Source organism: Hyperolius riggenbachi, chromosome 3 (assembly GCF_040937935.1).
Source record: "Hyperolius riggenbachi isolate aHypRig1 chromosome 3, aHypRig1.pri, whole genome shotgun sequence".
In the NCBI taxonomy this organism is placed as follows: domain Eukaryota; kingdom Metazoa; phylum Chordata; class Amphibia; order Anura; family Hyperoliidae; genus Hyperolius; species Hyperolius riggenbachi.
This window is the reverse complement of record NC_090648.1, coordinates 29,446,242-29,469,366: the sequence shown is the minus strand read 5'-3', so window position 1 is coordinate 29,469,366 and position 23,125 is coordinate 29,446,242. Positions and strand designations below refer to the sequence as shown.

The 23,125-nt window shown below is 47.9% G+C and overlaps 1 protein-coding gene across 1 annotated transcript in view; it reads right to left on the bottom strand.

Moving 5' to 3' along the window:
- Nucleotides 1–23,125, bottom strand: part of LOC137560894 (phospholipid scramblase 3-like) — an 84,031-nt gene that overhangs the window by 837 nt on the left and 60,069 nt on the right. Inside the window, exons 7-8 of the mRNA XM_068272053.1 lie at nt 14,346–14,501; nt 10,963–11,103 (exon numbers count right to left, since the gene is read on the bottom strand). Coding sequence (XP_068128154.1) covers nt 10,963–11,103; nt 14,346–14,501 — 297 coding nt within the window. The remainder of the gene's footprint in view (nt 1–10,962; nt 11,104–14,345; nt 14,502–23,125) is intronic.

Below are 23,125 nucleotides of genomic sequence, written 5' to 3'. Positions count from 1 at the left end.
CCCCAAAACGCTGGTGCAGTGAATCTCTATGAGAAGGTTCATAGCGCGGTTTGTGCGCTGTGCGTTCAGCAAAGCGCTGCATGGACCATTTTTGAGGTGATTTTGCTCACAAAATCGCTTTGTGCAGCGATTGCGTTCGCATTTTTAAGAATAAATACATTGTATTTATTCTTTTCCAGGTTCACTTGCATCAGGGAGTGAAAAAATGCAATCGCTCTGAAAAAGCACTTATTGAAGCGCTTTACAAAAACCGCAGCGCCCACCTGAGCCCTGGGAGGAGAAAAAACTCCTCAAAAAATGCTAAATGCGAATGAAACGCAATGTGAACGAGCCCTAAGTGAAGAATGTGTCCAAGGTGTCAAGTAGTGATAACCGTAATCAGCTAATTATGATTACATGAAATTTCACGTACATTTTTGCAATTATGACTATACGTAAATTGTAAATTCAAGTGATTTCGTATGCACATTTGTAATTTTGCGTACATTTCCATGTAATTTTTGCATAATTTTGTGCCGACTTTAGCGGTACATAGCAAAGCCCCTATACAGGCTACTGACACCAAATTTTGCTATGTATATTAAAGAGAATACTGGAAACAAGTCAAAAAAATTATAATTTTTCAAAAAAGTCCTTGTAGTTTTTGAGAAAATTGATTTTAAAAATGCAAAGAAAAATGTTTCCTTTGCATTTTTAAAATCAATTTTCTCAAAAACTACAAGGACTTTTTTGAAAAATTCTTTTTGATAGCGTGTATGGGGGACTTTGCTATTAACCACCAAAGTCGACATAAAATTACACAAAATTTTGCAAATTATGGATAGATTATGATTACATGCAACATTTATTACGAATTTTCCCGAAATTGTGCATTAAAATTTTGCATCGTAATTGGGAATTACGATGCAAAAATACGACTATGCGAAATCTGTGCTCATCACTAGTGTCAATGTTTTGTGTGCCCACCATTATTTTCCAGCACTGCCTGGACTATATTGGGCTTGGAGGTCACTAGGGATTCACAGGTTGCCACTGAAATCCTCTTCCACTCCTCTGTGATGAAATGATGGTAGTGACCAGGGGCGTAGCTAAGGCGCTATGGGCCCCGGTGCAAGTATTACATGGGGCCCCCCAAGCACTCTATACATAACAATTGATATGGTGTACCAAAACCTGCCATTGGCAACCACAGTGTCAGAGATGCAAGAAAGGGATGGGGAACAGTGTGTTAAGGATTACCACTATTCAAAGCATCTGTAGAAGTGATTACTGCCAGCACAGGACTAGTGTTGGGCGAACAGTGTTCGCCACTGTTCGGGTTCTGCAAAACATCACCCTGTTCGGGTGATGTTTGAGTTCGGCCGAACACCTAATGGTGTTCGGCCAAACCGTTCGGCCACATGGCCGAACTAAGAGCGCATGGCCGAACGTTCCCCGAACATTCGGCTAGCGCTGTGATTGGCCGAACGGGTCACGTGGTTCGGACCCGAACGCGCTCTGATTGGCCGAACTGTCACGTGGTTCAGGTAAATAAATACCCGAACCACGTCATATCTCCGCCATTTGTCTGTGGGTTTAGCTTTGGGTAGGCAGGCAGGGTAGTTCGCGCTCCAGCCACGCTAGCCAGGGTCCCCCCAGTCATTGTGTGTCACTGCTGGGAACAGTAGTACACCGCTCGCTCAGCCACACTATATAGCATTGTGTTTACTGCCACTCTGTGTACCTCGCTCAGCCACACTATATAGCATTGTGTTTACTGCCACTCTGTGTCTGCTGGGAACAGTAGTACACCGCTCGCTCAGCCACACTATATAGCATTGTGTTTACTGCCACTCTGTGTACCTCGCTCAGCCACACTATATAACATTGTGTTTACTGCCACTCTGTGTCTGCTGGGAACAGTAGTACACCGCTCGCTCAGCCACACTATATAGCATTGTGTTTACTGCCACTCTGTGTACACCGCTCACCCAGCACTATATAGCATTATTGTGTTTACTGCCACTCTGTGTCTGCTGGGAACAGTAGTACACCGCTCGCTCAGCCACACTATATAGCATTGTGTTTACTGCCACTCTGTGTCTGCTGGGAACAGTAGTACACCGCTCACTCAGCCACACTATATAGCATTGTGTTTACTGCCACTCTGTGTACACCGCTCACCCAGCACTATATATAGCATTGTGTTTACTGCCACTCATAGTCTGCTGGGAACAGTAGTACACCGCTCGCTCAGCCACACTATATAGCATTGTGTTTACTGCCACTCTGTGTACACCGCTCACCCAGCACTATATAGCATTATTGTGTTTACTGCCACTCTGTGTCTGCTGGGAACAGTAGTACACCGCTCACCCGCCACTGTATAGCATTGTGCTCTGTGTCGCTGCTGGGAATAGTGGTACACCGCTCACCCACCACTGTATAGCATTGTGCTCTGTGTCGCTGCTGGGAATAGTGGTACACCGCTCACCCACCACTGTATAGCATTTCTGTACTGCCACTGTACTGCTGCCAGTCAGCGTGTACTTTAAGGATAAGTGAAATGAGGAAGAAATCCGGTGAAAGAGGGAGGGGCAAGGGAAGAGGTGTTTCCCCTGACGGTTCACGTACAGGCCACAGGGGAGCACCCAAGAAAACCCACTCAATACCGCCCATGTTGTCCAGGACAACAACCCTCACAAATCCAAAAGAACAGGACCAGATAATTACTTGGATGACCTCTCAAGCGTCCAGCAGTGGGTTAAGCAGCACCAGCACATCACGCACGAGGTCCGAGTCCTCAGCCAGTTACAAGGAGCCAGTGGGCACAAAGCTGACACAACCGGCAGCGACACCACGCACACAACTGCCAGATAACCAGTCCGATGAATTACCTCAGGACACAATGGGGTATTCGCAGGAGCTATTCCCAGCCCAACAAATTACACCTTTGAAAGGTCAATGGAGGAACAGCCAGAAATGTTGTGCCCGGATTCACAACCATTAACTGTGGGAAATGCACCGCGCACTGAAATACAAGGCGAGTCCGAGGACTTTGAAACCCAAATCCCAGAGCAAGTTGGGCAGGAGGGGTTGCAATTGCAGGAGGTCGGCCGACAAGATCTGGAAGTTGACGTTGGAGTGAGCTGCGCAGAGGTTGTTCTGGGGAGCTCTACTCCACGGCGGCGGCCCCCCACAATGACATATGACGAGTTTGAGGAGATGGAAGAGGAGGGTATGGACAATGTGGACATAGACCCAGATTTTGTTTGTGAACGAGAACATCGCCGTCGTAGCAGCAGCACAGATGAGTCTGTTGAAGAACCCACTGCTGCACGAGTTCGCCTTGTGCCACAAGGTAGGCGGCGCGCAATTTCAGGCACCACAAGCGTGGAAGTTCAAGTGAGAGGCAAAAGAGGCGCAAACAGAAATCGCCAGCAAGGCAGGTGCCCCAAAGTCTGGGCTTTCTTTGAAGACTGCACTGAGGATGGTACTATGGCGATTTGCAAGGTGTGCAAGACCCGCCTGAGCAGGGGGAAAAGTATTAACAACCTCTCCACCACCAGCATGAGCCGCCACATGCTATCCAAACATCCCACTCTGTGGGCAAACGCGGCAGGACAGGGTACGAGCAACACTGCCTCCCTTGGGGTCACCAGACTCACCACCAGACCCGCCTCAGCAGCAGCAGTAGCCCAGCCATTGCGTGGTTCACAACATTCACAAACATCAGACGACGCTGACACTGTCACTTTCCGGAGTAGTGCTCTTGAGGTCTCCCAGTGTTCATCAAACACAACAACCAACAGCCCTTCAGTGTGCAGCCCTACGGTTCAGTTGTCTGTCTCGGAGATGTTTGAGCGCAAGAGGAAATTGCCAGCAAATGACCCCCGGGCCGTGGCAGTAACAGCCAGCATAGCCAAGCTTCTGGCCTGCGAAATGCTGCCATATCGAGTGGTGGAGACAAAGAGCTTCAAGGGCATGATGTCAGTGGCCATCCCACGTTACGTGGTTCCCAGCCACTACCACTTTGCGCGGTCTGCAGTGCCTGAGTTGCATGAGCACGTGGTCAGCAAAATAACCCAAAGCTTGAAGAATGCCGTTGCCTGCAAGATTCACCTCACCACTGACACCTGGACGAGTGCGTTCGGCCAGGGTCGATACATCTCCCTTACCGCGCACTGGGTGAACCTTGTGGAGCCTGGCAGCGATTCCTCACCTGCTACGGCGCGGGTGTTGCCCACGCCGCAAACAGCTGCACCGCCGTCCCTCCCACTGGATAACAACAGCAGCACCTACCTCTCTGACTCCTTCTCCTCCAATGCATCTCAAAGCTGTACCTCATCCGGAAACGCTAACCCAGCAGCAGTAGGATCGTGGAAGCAGTGCAGCACAGCTGTTGGCATGCGTCAGCAAGCGTTGCTGAAGCTGATCTGCCTTGGGGATAAGCAGCACACAGGGGAGGAAATTTGGAGGGTAATAAAGGAACAGACGGATTTGTGGCTGGCACCGCTGGACCTGAAACCGGGCATGGTTGTGTGTGATAATGGGAGTAATCTCATTCGCGCTTTAAGGTTGGCTAAGCTGACACACATCCCTTGCCTGGCGCACGTGATGAACCTAGTAGTTCAGCGGTTCCTGAGGACATACCCAGGCGTGGCCGATCTTCTGTTAAAGGTGCGACGAGTGGCCAAACATTGTAGAAATTCCAGTACTGCTTCGGGGGCACTCGCCGAGATGCAGGAGCGCTTCAATCTCCCCCACCATCGCTTGCTGTGTGATGTCCCTACGCGCAGGAATTCTACGCTGCACATGCTAGCCCGCTTTTGCGAGCAGAAGAGTGCAGTGGTCCAGTACATGACGGCGCAGTACCGAGGCGCATCCGGACAGCTGCCAAGCTTCTGTGGATCCGATTGGGCCAACATGTTGGACCTCTGCCAAGTCCTCCAAAATTTTGAGCAATCCACGTTGCTTGTGAGCAGTGACAACTCTTCAGTCAGCATTACCATACCACTGCTGTGTTTACTGAAGAGGTCAATGTTGAAAATCAAGGAAACAGCTGTCATGATGCAACTGGGGGAATCTGAAGGAGAAAACGATCAGCGTGATGGTACCAACATCAGGCCATCCGCCTCAGGAAACGCTGGCCCCAGCAGCTATGACGAAGAAGAGGAGGAGGAACAGCTGGAGTTGGAGCAGGAATTTCCTGCCACCACTGACGAGGGCCAGAGCGGTGCACGTTGGACTTCCACAATTCAGCGCGAATGGTCAGCAGAAGCAGACCAGGAAGAAGATGACGACTATGATACATCACAACAACTATCACAACGCTCACAAGAGGATGATGAGGATTCTGGCAGGACTCTGGCACACATGGCTCAATTCATGCTAGACTGCATTGAACGCGACCCATGCATTGTGCGCATTCTGGACAACACCAATTACTGGGTTTATACCCTTCTGGATCCACGGTACAAACACAATGTTCCAAAACTGCTTGAAGAAAGAGTCCGACAGGTCAAAATGGAAGAATACCAGCAGGCCCTTGTGGAGACTTTAGAGAGGAGATTGACATCCTCCCCCTCCTCTAGCCAGTTGTACGCCGACAGACTGACTTCCGCAAACCCAGGATGACCAGGAGGGCAGCAAACAACACAAGCCGCAGCTAGTGCCCAAAAGGGAATGGTATCGGCAGTGTCCTTGGAGTGGGAAAATTTTCTGACACTCATGCAGCAGCAGCCCACAGAACAGCAAGCGTGCAGATCCACCTCCAACACCGATCGCCTGGAGAAGATGGTCAAGGACTAAATGTCAGATGGCGTAGCTGTGTTGAACAATCCATCTGCACCCTTCAACTATTGGGTATCGAAGCTAGACACCTGGCACGAACTGGCAATGTACGCAATAGAGGTGCTGGCTTGCCCGGCAGCCAGCGTTATGTCGGAACGCCGTTTCAGTGCTGCCGGAGGCATCGTCACAGATCGGCGTATCCGCCTCTCCACAGAAAATGCAGACCGTCTGACTCAAATTAAAATGAATCAATCCTGGATTGGAAACGACTATGCAACACTCCTGGACCCCAACCAAGTAACATGAACAATGACCATCTGTGATGGGTTAGCGTTGCCGGTCCCTGTTTATTGAACCTCTCATCTTTATTACATTTATGACTGCATGGCGGCAAAAAGCATTGCTATATCTGCACGCTATTTGTCCTCATGCAAGGCCTGGGATGTTGTGTCTCAAAAAGCGTGGCCTTCTCCTCCTGCACCTCCTCCTGTTCCATCACGTGTGCTGCTGCTGCTGCTGGGCTGGCCTGGGTTAGCGTTTCCGGTCCCTGTTTATTGAACCTCTCATCTGTATTACATTTATGACTGCATGGCGGCAAAAAGCATTGCTATATCCGCACGCTTCTTGTCCTCATGCAAGGCCTGGGTTGCATCTCAAAAAGCGCGGCCTTCTCCTCCTGCGCCTCCTCCTGTTCCATCACGTGTGCTGCTGCTGGGTTAGCGTTTTCAGTCCCTGTTTATTGAACCTCTCATCTGTATTACATTTATGACTGCATGGCGGCAAAAAGCATTGCTATATCCGCACGCTTCTTGTCCTCATGCAAGGCCTGGGTTGTTGTGTCTCAAAAAGCGTGGCCTTCTCCTCCTGCGCCTCCTCCTGTTCCATCACGTGTGCTGCTGCTGGGTTAGCGTTTTCAGTCCCTGTTTATTGAACCTCTCATCTGTATTACATTTATGACTGCATGGCGGCAAAAAGCATTGCTATATCTGCACGCTTTTTGTCCTCATGCAAGGCCTGGGTTGCGTCTCAAAAAGCGTGGCCTTCTCCTCCTGCGCCTCCTCCTGTTCCATCACGTGTGCTGCTGCTGCTGCTGGGTTAGCGTTGCCGGTCCCTGTTTATTGAACCTCTCATCTTTATTACATTTATGACTGCATGGCGGCAAAAAGCATTGCTATATCCGCACGCTATTTGTCCTCATGCAAGGCCTGGGATGTTGTGTCTCAAAAAGCGTGGCCTTCTCCTCCTGGGCCTCCTCCTGTTCCATCACGTGTGCTGCTGCTGCTGGGTTAGCGTTGCCGGTCCCTGTTTATTGAACCTCTCATCTGTATTACATTTATGACTGCATGGCAGCAAAAAGCATTGCTATATCCGCACGCTTCTTGTCCTCATGCAAGGCCTGGGTTGTTGTGTCTCAAAAAGCGTGGCCTTCTCCTCCTGCGCTTCCTCCTGTTCCATCACGTGTGCTGCTGCTGCTGGGTTAGCGTTGCCGGTCCCTGTTTATTGAACCTCTCATCTGTATTACATTTATGACTGCATGGCGGCAAAAAGCATTGCTATATCCGCACGCTATTTGTCCTCATGCAAGGCCTGGGTTGCGTCTCAAAAAGCGTGGCCTTCTCCTCCTGCGCCTCCTCCTGTTCCATCACGTGTGCTGCTGCTGGTGCTGGGTTAGCGTTACCGGTCCCTTTTCCTGGAACCACTTCTCTGTATTACATTTATGACTGCATGGTGACAAAAAGCATGTTACCTGTGCAAAGAAACATGACATTTTCCACATTTAAAAGACAGTTTTTCCTTTGAAACTTTACAATCAATTTTCTCAAAAACTATAAGCTCTTTTTCAAATATTTTTTTTTCCTCTTGTACCCACTCCCAAGGTGCACATACCCTGCAAATTTGGGGTATGTAGCATGTAAGGAAGCTTTACAAAGCATGAAAGTTCGGGTCCCCATTGACTTCTATTATGTTCGGAGTTCGGCGCGAACACTCGAACATCGCGGCGATGTTCGGCGAACGTTAGCGAACCCGAACATCTAGGTGTTCGCCCAACACTACACAGGACCAATAGAGAGGTAATACTGTGATAGAGAGTAAACCCTTCGGGGCCCCTCTGGCCCAAGCGCCCCAATGCGGTTGCTACCTCTGCACCCCTTATTGCTACGCCACTGGTAGTGACCTTGTGCTCCTCCACCTTCTGGTTGAGGATGCCCCAAAGATGCCCAATAAGATTCAGGTCTGGAAACATACTTTACCAGTACATCTTTACCCTCGTTTTTTTTACAAGGCAGTGGTCATCTTGTAAGTCAGTTTGTGTCACTGGTCATTATATAAGACTACTGCTCTGAGGTTCAGTTTCTTAAGGGAGGGGATCATACTCTGGTTCAGTATGTCACAGAACATGTTGGCATCATGGCTTCTTCAATGAACTGTAGCTCACCATTGCTGGCAGTGCTAGAGCCGGCAGAACTCATGTAGCCCCAAACTAGGACATGCCCACCACCATACTTGACTGTAGGCCAGACACACTTGTATTTGTACTCCTCGCATGCTTGACACCATCTAAATCAAATTAGTTTACCTTGGACCTTCTCAGACCACAGGACATGGTCCCAGTAATCCATGTCCTTAGTCTGCTTGTCTTCAGCAAACTGTTTTTGGTCTTTCTTGTGCATCATCCTTAGCAGAGGCTTCCTTCTGGGACGATAGCCAGGCAGACTAATTTTGATGCAGTGTATGGTCTGAGTACTGACAGGTTGACCCCCCTAACCCTTCAGCGACTGCAGCAATGATGGCAGCACCTTCACTCAACTTCTTTGGTCAACAATGGTGGTCAGGCCTGTTCTTAGTGGAACCTGTCCTGTTAGAACCAATGTATGGTCTTGTCCACCATGCTGCAGCTCAGATCTAGAGTGCTGGCAATCTTCTTATAGCCTAGGCCATCTTTATGTAGAGCAACATTTTTTTTAAGATCCTCAGAGAGTTCTCTGCCATGAGGTACCAGCTTACAGTTACCAGTATGAGAGAATGTGAGAGTGATAGACCTTGTAACACAAACGAGTCACATGACCACGGGGAGGGGTTATGATCCTGGAGCCCCGCCAGCTGACAGCGCTGGAACAGAGGAGGACTGGAGAAGCCTCATTAGGATCCAGAGTCTTCCCCCTCCCAAGGTAAGTACCCCATAGGGCACTTTTTTTCCTTACAGATCCTATTAAAGTTTCTTCTTCAGACATAAGTACAGTGCAATTTTGACTCAACTCCGTGTAATGCCTGAAGTAGAAACTTAACTTTTTGGAAGCTTACAATAAACGCTTAACAGTTACTCATTGAAGCTATTACCTGAATCAATGTTTGTATGTTTGGTGTCTGTCTGCATGTTTGTTTGTTTTTGTTAAAGGATTCATAGAGTTTACACTGGTCCTCCTGATTGCTTTGAGGATCTTAGGTTCGATGTTTTACAATGATTGAAGCTTACCAACAAGCAGGATATAATGTTAGTGCTGGGCATCTTGCAAGGCTGATGACCAAAAATAGTTTTAGGACTGCTCCATGGCTGCCCACTCACCATACAGAGGAAGGCAGCCAGAAGACCTATAACCTCGGTTACTCCCCACTCACCATATAGAGCAAGGCAGCCAGGAGACCTATAACCTCCATTACTCCCACTCACCATATAGAGGAAGGCACCAGGAGACCTATAACCTTGGTTACTCCCCACTCACCATATAGAGGAAGGCAGCCAGAAGACCTATAACTTCGGTTACTCCCCACTCACCATATAGAGCAAGGCAGCCAGGAGACCTATAACCTCCATTACTCCCACTCACCATATAGAGGAAGGCACCAGGAGACCTAAACGTTGGTTACTCCCCACTCACCATATAGAGCAAGGCAGCCAGGAGACCTATAACGTTGGTTACTCCCCACTCACCATATAGAGGAAGGCAGCCAGGAGACCTATAACCTCGGTTACTCCCCACTCACCATATAGAGGAAGGCAGCCAGAAGACCTATAACTTCGGTTACTCCCCACTCACCATATAGAGGAAGGCACCAGGAGACATATAACATCAGTTACTCCCCACTCACCATACAGAGGAAGGCAGCCAGGAGACCTATAACGTCGGTTACTCCCCACTCACCATATAGAGGAAGGCACCAGGAGACCTATAACCTCGGTTACTCCCCACTCACCATATAGAGGAAGGCACCAGGAGACCTATAACCTCGGTTACTCCCCACTCACCATATAGAGGAAGGCACCAGGAGACCTATAACGTCGGTTACTCCCCACTCACCATATAGAGGAAGGCACCAGGAGACCTATAACCTCGGTTACTCCCCACTCACCATATAGAGGAAGGCACCAGGAGACCTATAACGTCGGTTACTCCCCACTCACCATATAGAGGAAGGCACCAGGAGACCTATAACCTCGGTTACTCCCCACTCACCATACAGAGGAAGGCAGCCAGGAGACCTATAACGTCGGTTACTCCCCACTCACCATATAGAGGAAGGCAGCCAGGAGACCTATAACGTCGGTTACTCCCCACTCACCATATAGAGGAAGGCAGCCAGGAGACCTATAACGTCGGTTACTCCCCACTCACCATATAGAGGAAGGCACCAGGAGACCTATAACCTCCATCCCTCCCCACTCACCATATAGAGGAAGGCAGCCAGGAGACCTATAACCTCGGTTACTCCCCACTCACCATATAGAGGAAGGCAGCCAGGAGACCTATAACCTCAGTTACTCCCCACTCACCATATAGAGGAAGGCACCAGGAGACCTATAACGTCGGTTACTCCCCACTCACCATATAGAGGAAGGCAGCCAGGAGACCTATAACGTCGGTTACTCCCCACTCACCATATAGAGGAAGGCACCAGGAGACCTATAACCTCGGTTACTCCCCACTCACCATACAGAGGAAGGCAGCCAGGAGACCTATAACCTCGGTTACTCCCCACTCACCATATAGAGGAAGGCAGCCAGGAGACCTATAACCTCGGTTACTCCCCACTCACCATATAGAGGAAGGCACCAGGAGACCTATAACGTCGGTTACTCCCCACTCACCATATAGAGGAAGGCACCAGGAGACCTATAACCTCGGTTACTCCCCACTCACCATACAGAGGAAGGCACCAGGAGACCTATAACGTCGGTTACTCCCCACTCACCATATAGAGGAAGGCAGCCAGGATAACGGCTTTCAGAGTGGCCGCCATGTCCATCGGGAAGCGGAAGATGACTTGGGAAGACTTCTCTACCTTCTCCTTAGTGATGGAAGCCACAGGGTGGGAGCCGTCTATGCTGAGGATCTGAGAGGGGTGACAGAACATTCCATTATATCAAAGAATAAGCGATCACAGGATAAACTCCCTACTAATTAGATTTGAAAACCTTTGCCGGCAAATCTCGTTTGGCTGCCTAGTGCAGCCAAATGCGCGGGTAGCAGGGAGCAGTTATTGTTATCTGTTGCGGACAGCTTCTTCTCTTCCACCACCCGCTGCTCTGAACTTCCAACAGGTCTTCTGGGTCCTGATCACATCCTATCACATGATATGACATGTGATCAGGATCCAGGAGACCGTGTCAGCGTTACAGCGCCACCCTGTAGTGGAAGAGGGGTGATGGATAAGATGGAAGAGACTCTACAAGCACCCCTCTTCCACCACCGTGTGGAGCTGTACTGCTGACACGGTTTCCTGGATCCTGATCACATGTCATATCGTGATCAGAACCAAGAAGATATGTCAAGGTTACATCGCCACCATGGGGAAGGAAGAAGAAGCTGATCCAGCTGTCCAGACAGGTATTAGAGCTTCCTGCCGCCGGCTCTGCATACCCTGCCAAGCCTACCAGACTAGGGAAGGCACACTGTCCTACTCCTAAAAATGACTTTTAGCCACACAGTTTATTTTATGTGTAAAAACTTAAAAAAGCAGATTTATTGTCCTATCTCAGCTGAAGGAAACAGTCTACCCTGTGTCTCAGAGTGCTTAAAGAGAACCCGAGGTGGATCTTCGGGGGGAAGATGGGACACATAGCTATGTCCTCTGCCTAATGACATGGCTTTGTGTCCACCAACCGCCGCTCTCCCCCCCCCCCCCCCCAGTTTAGCGACAAGATTTGTTGCTAACTCAGAGGTAAACACAGGGGAGAGGAATTCCCTGTTTAAAATGCCCGCCAGGGGCGTTCCTGCAGGGTTTCCTGAGCTGCCATTGGGCAGTTCTCCCTGGCCACACCCAGGGACGGATCTAGGGGGGGCAAGCGGGTATCTTGCCCCAGGCGCAGTTTGTTGAATTCTTAAAAAGGCGGCAAAATGAATGTCAGTTTAGGCGCCAAAACCTGACCTTTAGGCGCCAAAACCTGACCTTGCCCCAGGTGCAACTTGGTCTTGATCCGTCTGCCAATCCCCCGCTTCCCTGCACGCTATAAGAGACACACAGTCTCTCAGTGCAGCTACATGACCCGAAGGTCACAAAAGTGGAAGTGGGCCATTGCGACCCATGGGATGATGGGAGCGGCGGAGAGCAGCGGTTTTTGTGGCTACCTGATCTGCTCAGCCCCGTGGATCAGGCTGCCTACTTTTTTTTTGCTTTTTTTGAGTCCACCCCGGGCTTTCTTTAAATATGTAAACTATTGACTTTTTTAATCTATCCTCGTCAGAGAACTGAGCTTCCTAGAGCAAAATATCTTATGGCTGCGATTCATTGTCAGTTGCATGGCTGAATATTAATTCTTTTAGGGCTGGTTCACACGGGCGTCTGCTGAGCTTTTCCTTGGCATTGCGTTCAAACGCCAGCGTTTAAACGCCAGCGTTTAAAAGCTAGCTTTTGAAAGCTTTTGAAAAGCGTTCAAGGCTAGCAGTTCTGGTCTCTGCTATTGTTTCCTCGCGTTTACTGCCTCTGAAAGCAGCATGTTGCTTTTGAGACTAGACTCAACGCTGGGATCTACTGCCAGGCTTTCATGAAAGCCTGCAAAAGCCAGCTCTAAACGCTCCCATTCACTTGCATGGGATGGCAGTAGATCCCAAAAAACGCTGCGTCTGAAACGCTGCGTTAAACGCCACAAAAACGCCCGTCTGAACCAGCCCTTAGGCAGAGGAAGAAGAAAAGCATCACAGCATATTTGTGTGTGCTTGGCGCTGTACATACCATGTCTATCTCATCATGTCAAATGTCTTATCAAATGTCTTCCGAGTGAAGTAGAAGTTTTAGTACTAACCCTTCCAGTAACTTAGAAACCGTTGACATCTTTTTTTTAAACCATTTTCTATTAGTTTTATGATGTGTTTACTGCTTTAGACCAGTGATCACCATTATTACAGCATGTACCCCTTTATTCATGACTGTGTTGGCCAAGTGCACCCTGTTGTGAGAAGTGGCATAACAATAGGGGCTGCAGCCCCTGCACCCGTGGATGGGCCGGGGCCCCTCTGGGACCCGCTCGGGGCCGTTCTGGGGACAGGAGGAGTCACAGCATAAGGGGAGAGCATGGCCACACATCGACAAGGAGGGGGGACACTCCCCCTCCCTCATCTCGGGCTCTCCCCTCAGCGCCCCCCTCCAGCATCAATTAGTGGCAGCATGCGGCGGGCAGGAACACACACCTTCATGCGTTCCACTTGCCGGAGGTTCTGCTCTTTAAGTGTCTGATGCTACTTCCTGTTTAAACAGGAAGTAGCATGAGGCACTTAGCGATCGGACCTCCATGGTGGATGGAGGTGTGTGTTTCTGCCGCCGCCTGCTGCCATTATTTGATGCTCAAGGAGGATCGCTGATGGGAGAGCCCGAGGTGAGGGAGGGGGAGCGTCCCTCCTCCTCGCCGATGTGTGGCCATGCTCTCCCTTCGTGCTGTGACCCCTCCCGTCCCTAAAACAGCCCTGAGCAGGGGGAGGGGGGGCATCCAAGTTTTTGCAGGGGGGCCCGGTAATTTCTAGTTATGCCCCTGGTTATATGAGTAATATCATCTCAAGTACCTCTTGACGCATACATACTGACTGGGACTATTTCATAACAGTGTATAAATGCTTTTTAAGTATTCTGTGATGCATTTCATTAACTATAAATACTCATGCTTATTTCTGTATGGTTTATCATTTTTTTCCATCTCAAAACTTAATAGATTGACTATGGCAAGTTCAAATACCCCCTGAGACTAACTAAAGAACCCCAATGTGTTGAGATCCTAAGCTTTAGACATATGAGATGTGAGTTTCATGAGAGGGGATACGGAGGCTGACATATTTATTTCCTTTTAAACAATGCACATTGCCTGGCTGTCCTTCTGACCCTCTGCCTCTAATACATTTATGAATCAAACTGAAAATAACAGAATGAGGGTTTAAAGACCGACTATCAATATTCAGTAGTAGGCATCACTTTTTATTACAATAACCAAAAATGTTAAATGTGACGCAGCACAGTAAAAAAGTCCTTGAATCACACATTTCAGATGACATGGCCTAACGCACGTTTCACAGCCTTCAACATTTATGTGCTTCAGAGGTACACTTTAAGTAATCAGGGTATTTAATAAGGCAATAAAAACAACTAACCTGAATGCTGCTGCTGTCGGCATCCGTGTTTACAGGCATCTTGGCGCATAACACCGTCTCCCTGTTCCCCATCTGGATGGAGATGCTCAGGCTGGTGGAAGAGCTGACGATTATAACGAACCCAATGGGGTTAGCGGATGGAGCGCTGACCCTCAGCTGTTGGGGCATATACACAGTATTACCATACAAACTACCTACTGTAGTTATTATATTAATTTATTTATATTATATTAACATTTACCCACATTTACCCTCCTTTGGAGGGACAGTCCCTCTTTGGGAACCAAATCCCTGTGTCCCTCTTTCTTCCTCATGTGTCCCTTTTGAAGACTGATGTACAGATATGTGTAAATCTATGTATTTTTCTCCTGAAACGTGTTAAGCTGACTCTAAACTTTAGTCCCATCAATTAAATTGATATATTTCTTATTTTCAAATGTTAATAGTGAAGGAAAACTACTGATGATAGAAAGGACCAGTGGGGTCTGAATGATAAAACTACATCTCTTGACTCTGGATTCTTTGTGATATGCAGTGGGGAGTGTGGTGGGGGCGTGGTTAGAGGCGTGACTGGGGAGTGGTTAGAGGTGTGACTGGGGAGTGGATAGAGGTGTGGCAGGCGCATCTGTTAAAGTGTTCCACTTTCTTATCTCAAAAAGTTGGGAGGTATGTTTACCGATCACCAGAATGCTGTCATTAGTACATCACTAAATGCCTCTATGGTTGAGAACAATTTAATTGAAGGCAAAAATTCAACAAAAGTGCTCAAAGAAAATAGCGCCCAAAAGTGGATATAAATTATAACAACTTTCTTTTGATAACAGGGGGTAACCCAATTAATTTTTTTTTATTTTTTATAGTCATATCAGATAAAAGTGGGGTTAGTTAGTTAAAGGTTAGTTAACTAAGCCTAGTACGCACCTTGAAGAGACACCAAAGCGAAAAAATAAAAATGAAGATATATTGATTTGTATGTGTAGTACAGCTAAGAAATAAAACATTAGCAGCCGAGACGTAAGTCTAATATTGTTTCCAGTACAGGAAGAGTTATGAAACTCCAGTTGTTATCTATGAAAGTCGTAGAGCTCAATGGCTCTTTTGCAAAGTTGCAGAGAGCTCTGTCTTCTGAAGCTTATTATTTCAAGTGTCAGTCACTGTATTGTTTATTTCTCTGTAGAGGACAGTTCAATAGTTCACTGGCCTGCTCTGTACAATCATTTAGAGTGTTGAGTAGTGTGTAAACTGCAAATATTAGAAAATTATGTATTGTTATAAAAAAAAAAAAAAACAACAACAATATAACTGAAAATAAAGAAGTGAAAATATTTTCTTTGCTACTAATCTTCTAGTAATTATCAGTACTACACAACTAATTCATTATATCATTTTTTTTTTTTTTTTTTTTTGCTTCAGTGTCTCTTTAAACTTTGATTGGGAAATTACTGGCTAATTTTACCCTCTCCATGTAGTATGAGTGCTTACTTACACAATTTGGGCTTGTTCACACTATGGGGTTGATCCACAAAAGCATGATAGCTGCTATCACAGCAGTTATCGCGCAATTTGCTGCGCGCAAAGGTGTGTGCGCGCACAACGTTACTCCGCTTAATAAGCAGAGGTTTCACGTGAATCGCGCATGTGATCGCGCGCAAACCTCCACTTATCACATGGAGTAACCTTTTGCACATGCAAAGGTTTGCGAGCGGCAGATCGCGTGATAACTGCTGTGATAGCAGTTATCATGCTTTTGTGAATTGAGCCCTATGAGCGTTTGCGCTGGAAATCACCTTAAGACTTCTGAGGCCAAATTAAAAAAAAAAAAAAAGTTAAATACCTGCATCATATTTGAAGGCACGGCGGACGCCGTCCGTGCCCTCATGCGGCCATGTTTGTAGAGGCAGGAGAGCCCGACCCGGGCCGTGAGGTCGGGGGCTATTTAGTGGCATCCTCCGTGCCTTTAAAGGAATACTTAAGCCAAAAAAAAAAATGATATTTACTCACCCGGGGCATCCCTCAGCCCCCTGAAGCGGGATGGTGCCCTCTGCAGCCCCGCTCCGATCGTCCTGTCCCCGCCGGCGGCTACTTCCGGGTTCGGCGACAGCCGCCGACAGGCTGGGAACGAGGCTGATTCTCCACATTCCCAGCCGCTATATCACCCTCTATGCTGCTATAGCGTCCGGGACAGGACGATTGGAGCGGGGCTGCGAGGGCACCATCCAGCTTCAGGGGGCTGAGGGATGCCCCGGGTGAGTAAATATCATTTTTTTTTGGGCTTAAGTATTCCTTTAAATATGATGCAGGTATTCAACTTTTTTTTTATTTGGCCTCGGAAGTCCTTTAAAAGCACTTGTGCAATGATTTCCATGAGAGTGTTCACATATGAGGGTTTCGATTGCTTTCCGATTTCAAAAGCGCTGCCTGTACCATTTTCTGAGCACTTTGGCTCCATGGAAGGTATAGGGAAATGGCAAAGCGCTTGAAAAAGCTCTTTGTATAGCGATTTCCCGAGCACTTTTTAGAATAAATACATTATTTCCTCAATTCACTAAGCTTTATCGAACACTTTATCGAACGTTTGATAATTTACCTCGTAAGTAAAATCTAATTTTGAATTCACCAAGGTGTTATAGATTTATTGAACGTTTGTTGATAAAACATTTGATAAAACTATAACACCTTAGTGAATTCAAAATTAGATTTTACTCATGAGGTAAATGATCAAACGTTCGATAAAGTGTTCAATAATATTCGGTAAAGCTTAGTGAATTGAGGCCATTGTATTTATTCTTTTCCGATTTAAAGAGAAAATCTTAATCGCTCAGCAAAAGGGCTTTTCTAAACTCAAAGCGCAGGGAAAAGCGCTTTCAAAAAAGCTCAATAAATCGCTCAGCGCTGGCGATTTATAATTTGAACAAGGCCTTTGTTCATTGTATTCAAAATCTGTTACTATCTCATACTATATAGAGGTGGTATAGTTGGCCAGTCATTAGCAAATCGAAATTTAAAGAGAGTCTGAAGCGAGAATAAATCTCGCTTCAGACCTAATAGATAACAGGGGCATGTGTGCCCCTGCTAAACCGCCGCTATCCTGCGGCGAACGGGGGTCCCTGATCCCCCAAATCCCCTCCGTAATGCGGGGGAGCGCTTCCTGGTTGGGGCAGGGCTAACCGCCGCAGCCCTGCCCCACGCGCATCTGTCAGCGCGTATCTCCGCCTCTCCCCCGCCCCTCTCAGTCTGCCTTTACTGAGAGGGGCGGGGGAGAGGCGGCGATGCGCCGCTGACAGACGCTACTGGAAGCAGGGCTGCAGCCGTTAGCCCTGCCTCCCGGAGCAACCAAATGCACGACCAAGTCGTGCTGGGGTGGGTTTGGGGGTGAAGGGACCCCCTTTGTGTGGCGCGATAGGGGCGGTTTAGCAGGGGCACACATGCCCCTGCTAACTTTGAGCTCTGAAGCGAGATTTATTCTCGCTTCAGAGTCTCTTTAAGGTGTGTACCAGATTTAAAGCCTGGTACACACTTCCAACTATGATTGGCCAATCACTGAACAATTTTACCACCTTCATGTAGTATGAGGGCCAGCAGATCTTGAATACTATGAGCAGATTGGCTACGTTCACAGTGTGGCGTTGTGGTGCGACTTTATGGGGGCATCTTCTTCACGTTGCAATAGTAAGTCTATGCGACAATCAGAGTGCATGCGGTGCGTTGCCGCATAATGTGTGCGTATAACCTTCCTAGCATCAAGGACGAGCCTGAAAAAGAAACTGGAATTGTTAAAGGGGCAATACGGCGAAAAATGGTAAAATGTCAAATATGTGCAAAAATAGACAAATAGGAAGTACGTTTTTTTCCAGAGTAAAATGAGCCATAAATTACTTTTCTCCTATGTTGCTGTCACTTACAGTAGGTAGAAGAAATCTGACAGAAGCGACAGGTTTTGGACTAGTCTATCTGTGCATGGGGGAGTCTCAAGGATTTATTTTTTTCAAAAGCAGTTAGTGAATGGCAGTTGCTCTGTCCAACTGCCAAAAAACTGTGTAGTGAGCAGGGAAGCTGGCCAGCATCATTGTTTAAATCCTTTTTGGGGAATCCTATATAAAAAACCCTACCTGTCCTCTGTGTCCCGTGTTTTTTGGCTACTGCGCATGTGTAGCCAGGGACAGGAAGAGGACGGGGACAGGAGGGGCGGGAAAATGGTTGCGCGCACGGCGGGTGCACACATGCACGCTGACATGCAGGGGTGAGATAGACCTAGAGCCAGGGCCGGATTTAGGCCTAGGCCACCTAGGCCATGGCCTAGGGCACCACAGGAGCAAGGGCACCAAAGCAGCAGACTAAAATCGTGCAGCATTTGCAAGCTTGCAAATGCTGCAATGCGGGGATATCGGGTGAACGCCTAATCTCCCAGCTGCCAGACACCTGTGCAGCGGCCACTTTGCTCTCTGTGCACGTTGGTGTTGTGGTGGGCAGCTACGGACTTGGGCAGCATTGGAGACGGAGGGTAAGTCTATGCACTGGAGATGAGCAGAGAAGTGAGTGACACTGATGGCTGCTGCAGTGTGGAGGTGACCTGTACTGAAAGGGTGGGAGTGGGAAATGGAGGGATTAAGGCATCTGGCTACCTATACTGGAGTGGAAGGGGTCATCAGGCTACCTATACTGGAGGGGATCAGCAGGCTACCTATACTAGAGGGAAGGGGGGAGGAGGGATCATCTGGATTTCTATACTGAAGGGAAGGAGGGAGGGGTCATCTGGCTACCTATACTGGGGAAGGGGGGGGGGGGGGGGGTGGCGGCTGGTGTCAATGGCATTGGGCTGTAAAAAGTACAAATTCAGCCCTGTCTAGAGCCTGTTTTTAAATGGACTTATGTCTACTAGTATCTTTATAAAGAATAAAAGCCTTGCTGAGAATCCCCTATGAAGAGATGGGCTAGTCCAAGACCTGTCGCTTCTGTCAGATTTCTACTACCTACTGTAAGTGACAGCAACATAGGAGAAAAGTAATGTATGGCTCATTTTACTCTGGAAAAAAGCATACTTCTTATTTGTATATGTTTGCACATGTTTTAAATGTTACCATTTTTCACCATAGTGCCCCTTTAACCACTTAAAGAGAATCTGTACTCTAACATTTTTACAGCAAAAAGCATACCATTCTATTCCTTATGTTCTCCTGGGCCCCTCTGTGCTGTTTCTGCCACTCCCTGCTGCAATCCTGGCTTGTAATTAACAGTTTTAGGCAGTGTTTACAAACAAACTAACCAGCTTCTGATAGGCTCACATAAGCAGAGTGTGTGAGTCATACAGAGCCTGCAGGGGGCCTGGAGGGGGTGTGTATTGCTTCAACCAATCACAAGTAGCCCTGCACAATCCACACATTCCAGCCTTAGCCCAACTGTGCCGACAGAAGAAAACAGATTAGATCATATAACAGAGATAACACAGCCACTGTGCAATTAGGAAAAGCTGCAGTAAGCCAGAGCACATTAGAACAGGCAAAGGAATTTATAGGATAGAAGAACTAAGGCTGAAAAGTTTGTTACAGAGTCTCTTTAAGCCCGAAGGGTTTTTTTTTTTTTTTTTTTTTTGCATCTGAGCATCTTTTACCTCCCATTCATTTGCCAATAACTTTATCACTACTCATCACAATGAATTGATCTAGATCTTGTTTTTTCCGACACCAATTCGGCTTTCTTTGGGTAATACATTTTGATGAGAATTAATTTATTCTAAATCCATTTTAACAGTAATATTAAGAAAGAAATGGAAACAAAATCATTATTTCTCAGCTTTTGGCCATTATAGCTTTAGATTGTAAGCTCACAAGGGCAGGGCTCTCACCCTTTTGTGTCATTGAATGTTATTAATTCAATTGCTTGCACACTGTTAGAAATTTATACATTTTAGTCATCCTGTTAAATCAAATTGTAATCAGCACTGCTGTATCTTGTATCAGTGTTCATATTTTCATGTATATCATTGTCTGTATCATTATGTATCCCTTGTTTGTTTTCTTACATTGTACAGCGCCACGGAATATGTTGGCGCTTTATAAATAAATAATAATAATAATAATAATTATAGTTTGAAATCAGTACATGCTACCATAATTAAAACCCATGTATTTTATTTGCTCATTTGTCCCGCTTATTACACCATTTAAATTATGTCCCTATCACAATGTATGTGTCAGTAAGCGTGGAAGCGCAGCCGCTCGCTCTCAGAGCGGGGCGGCTGCTTCCACATCCAGCGTGGCAGAGCACGGGGAGTCAGCCGCCTCCACTCAGTCTGAGGCGGCTGTCCCCGTGCAGGGCTTGGCGGAGCGCGGGAAAACCGCCGCGTTGGACGCGGCGGTTAGCGCGCATGGCCCTCTGGCTGTTACAACGCAGAGCGGTGTTGGGGTGGCTGGGACACGTAGTCCCTCTAGGTTAAGAATGACGCGCGCGCGCGCACTGAGGCAGAGCATATATGCCAGCCAGAAATGAGTCAGCTGACCAGGTTGGTCAGCTGACCCTGGCTTCTCTCCTGATTGGTCCAGCACTTAGGGAGGTGCTGGAGAGGCCTCCGTGTATATATACTGCCAGCTGTTCAGTTGTCGGGTGTCTGGCATTGCGATCACATACGTGGGACCACCCAGATCCGTAGTCAGATCCGCAAGTGTGCTGGGACCAGCTGGAGCTGTAATCCTACACTTAGCTAGATTTTGTTGATAGCTTAAAGTACTAGTTTGATTGTGATTATCTGTTATGACTTCCTGCTTGCCTGACTATCCTCCTGAACTCTGATCTTGCACCTCGATATTTCTGATACTCTGTTGCCGAACCCCGGCTCGTCCCTAGACTCTGTTTCTGCCTCCTGATTTTGTACCTCGATATATCTGATACCCCGTTGCCGAACCCTGCCTGCACTTAGACTCCGCCTTTGTCTCCTGATCTTGTACTGTATCTGTCCATGTGTGTACGACCTGGCTTGTCCGACCTCGAGAACTGACCTTACCGTTAGAGGCGGTTCCTCACTCTGTTAGCGACCCTTCCTCCTGAGGGTTACTTTCAGACTATCCTTTCTGCTGTCAGCCCGACTCCTCCCGTCTTGGAGAGTCCGGGTCTGCGGAAGGAATCTGTGCAGTCCTCCTGACTGCGCTGAGGCTTGTCCTCAAAGTGTTACTGTTACACCAAAACACTACACTCTACTCAGGTGAACAGAGGTTAGCTGGTATATCGGATTATCGGTGATACTGCAGATCACTTATAATCAGGTATACATCTGTATTTCCAGTGATACTGCAGATCACCGGTAATCAGATCCTCTCTGTGCTTCACTGATCGTTACAGAATGCCAGACCGAAAAACAGATGGACGCACGCGCTGACCCTCTGAATGTGCTTGCCACTTCGGTGGATAACATCCATCAAGCACTGGGCCAGCACAAAGCATTAATTGATGCCCTAACAGGCTCTGTGCGAACCCTTCAGACGTCAGTTGATTCGGTGCGATCCCCTCCTAGTGATGACATACGTATGCCCGTACCTGATAAATTTTCCGGCCACAAATCTGACTTTCGGAATTTTAAGAGTAGAGTGCTATCATATTTCGAGTTGAGACCCCGATCCTCGGGAACTGAGACCCAACGGGTCATATTTATTAAAACTTTGTTAACTGGTGACTCTCAGTCCTGGGCATACAATCTACCTCCCACAGATACAGCTCTGACCTCGGTAGAGGAATTTTTTAAGGCTATGGCAGTGATATACGACAACCCTGACCTTGCTGCAACCTCTGAGCGGAAGCTCAAACTTTTGCGGCAAGGCAGAGGTTCCGTCGAGGATTACGCGGCAGAATTTCATAGGTGGTCAGTTACCGCCAGATTTGACACCTATGCCCTGATGGACTACTTCCTGTCTGGGTTGTCGGAGGACGTCTCCGACCTAATGTTAACCGTACCCGAGCCCAAGACAGTCGATGAGGCCATCTCATCGGCCATTCGAGTCGACCGTCGGCTACGCCATCAGAGGCAGACTAGGGGCAGTCACCGTGCCAGGGTGACATCTTATGCGGCACCTTCCGCTGCACCCTTAGTAACGACATCTCCGCCGGTCTCTTCCTTTCCGGCCCTGCCTCCACCCGAGCCAATGCAGATTGGTCGATCAAAACTGACCCAGGTGGAGCGAAGGCGGAGAATAGCTGAACAATTGTGCCTGTACTGTGCTGAAGCGGGGCATAGAGTGCAAAACTGCCCTAACAAGCTGGGAAACGAGTCTGCCTAGGAGTAGTGGGGGGTGACACCCTAGGCACACCTTTTTCACCCCAAAAAGAGGAAAAATTGCTTCTCCCCTGTACGATTACATGGGAGAATAAGTCGGTAGCCACTGAGGCCTTCATTGATTCTGGCTCAGCGGCTAATTTTATGAACATTGAATTTGCTCAGGAGTTGGGTATTCCTCTCACTCCAGTGAGTCCCCCCATTCAGGTCACGGCAGTAGACGATTCCCCTCTGCAACGGAATCGTCCTCTGTCACAGACCCCGCAGGTGAAAGTCACGTTAGGGGCACTGCATGGGGAACAACTACAGTTTTTTGTATTGCGTATGTCAACCTCCACTATCATCCTAGGCATGCCGTGGTTACAAGTCCATTCTCCACAAATAGACTGGGCTACGGGGCAGGTAACCAGATGGTCCGATCATTGTCACCAACAGTGTTTAGGGAAGGTGACATTGGGTCAGACCAAGATTTGTGTGGAGGGGGTTCCCGAAGAGTACTCTGAGTTCTCTGATGTATTTT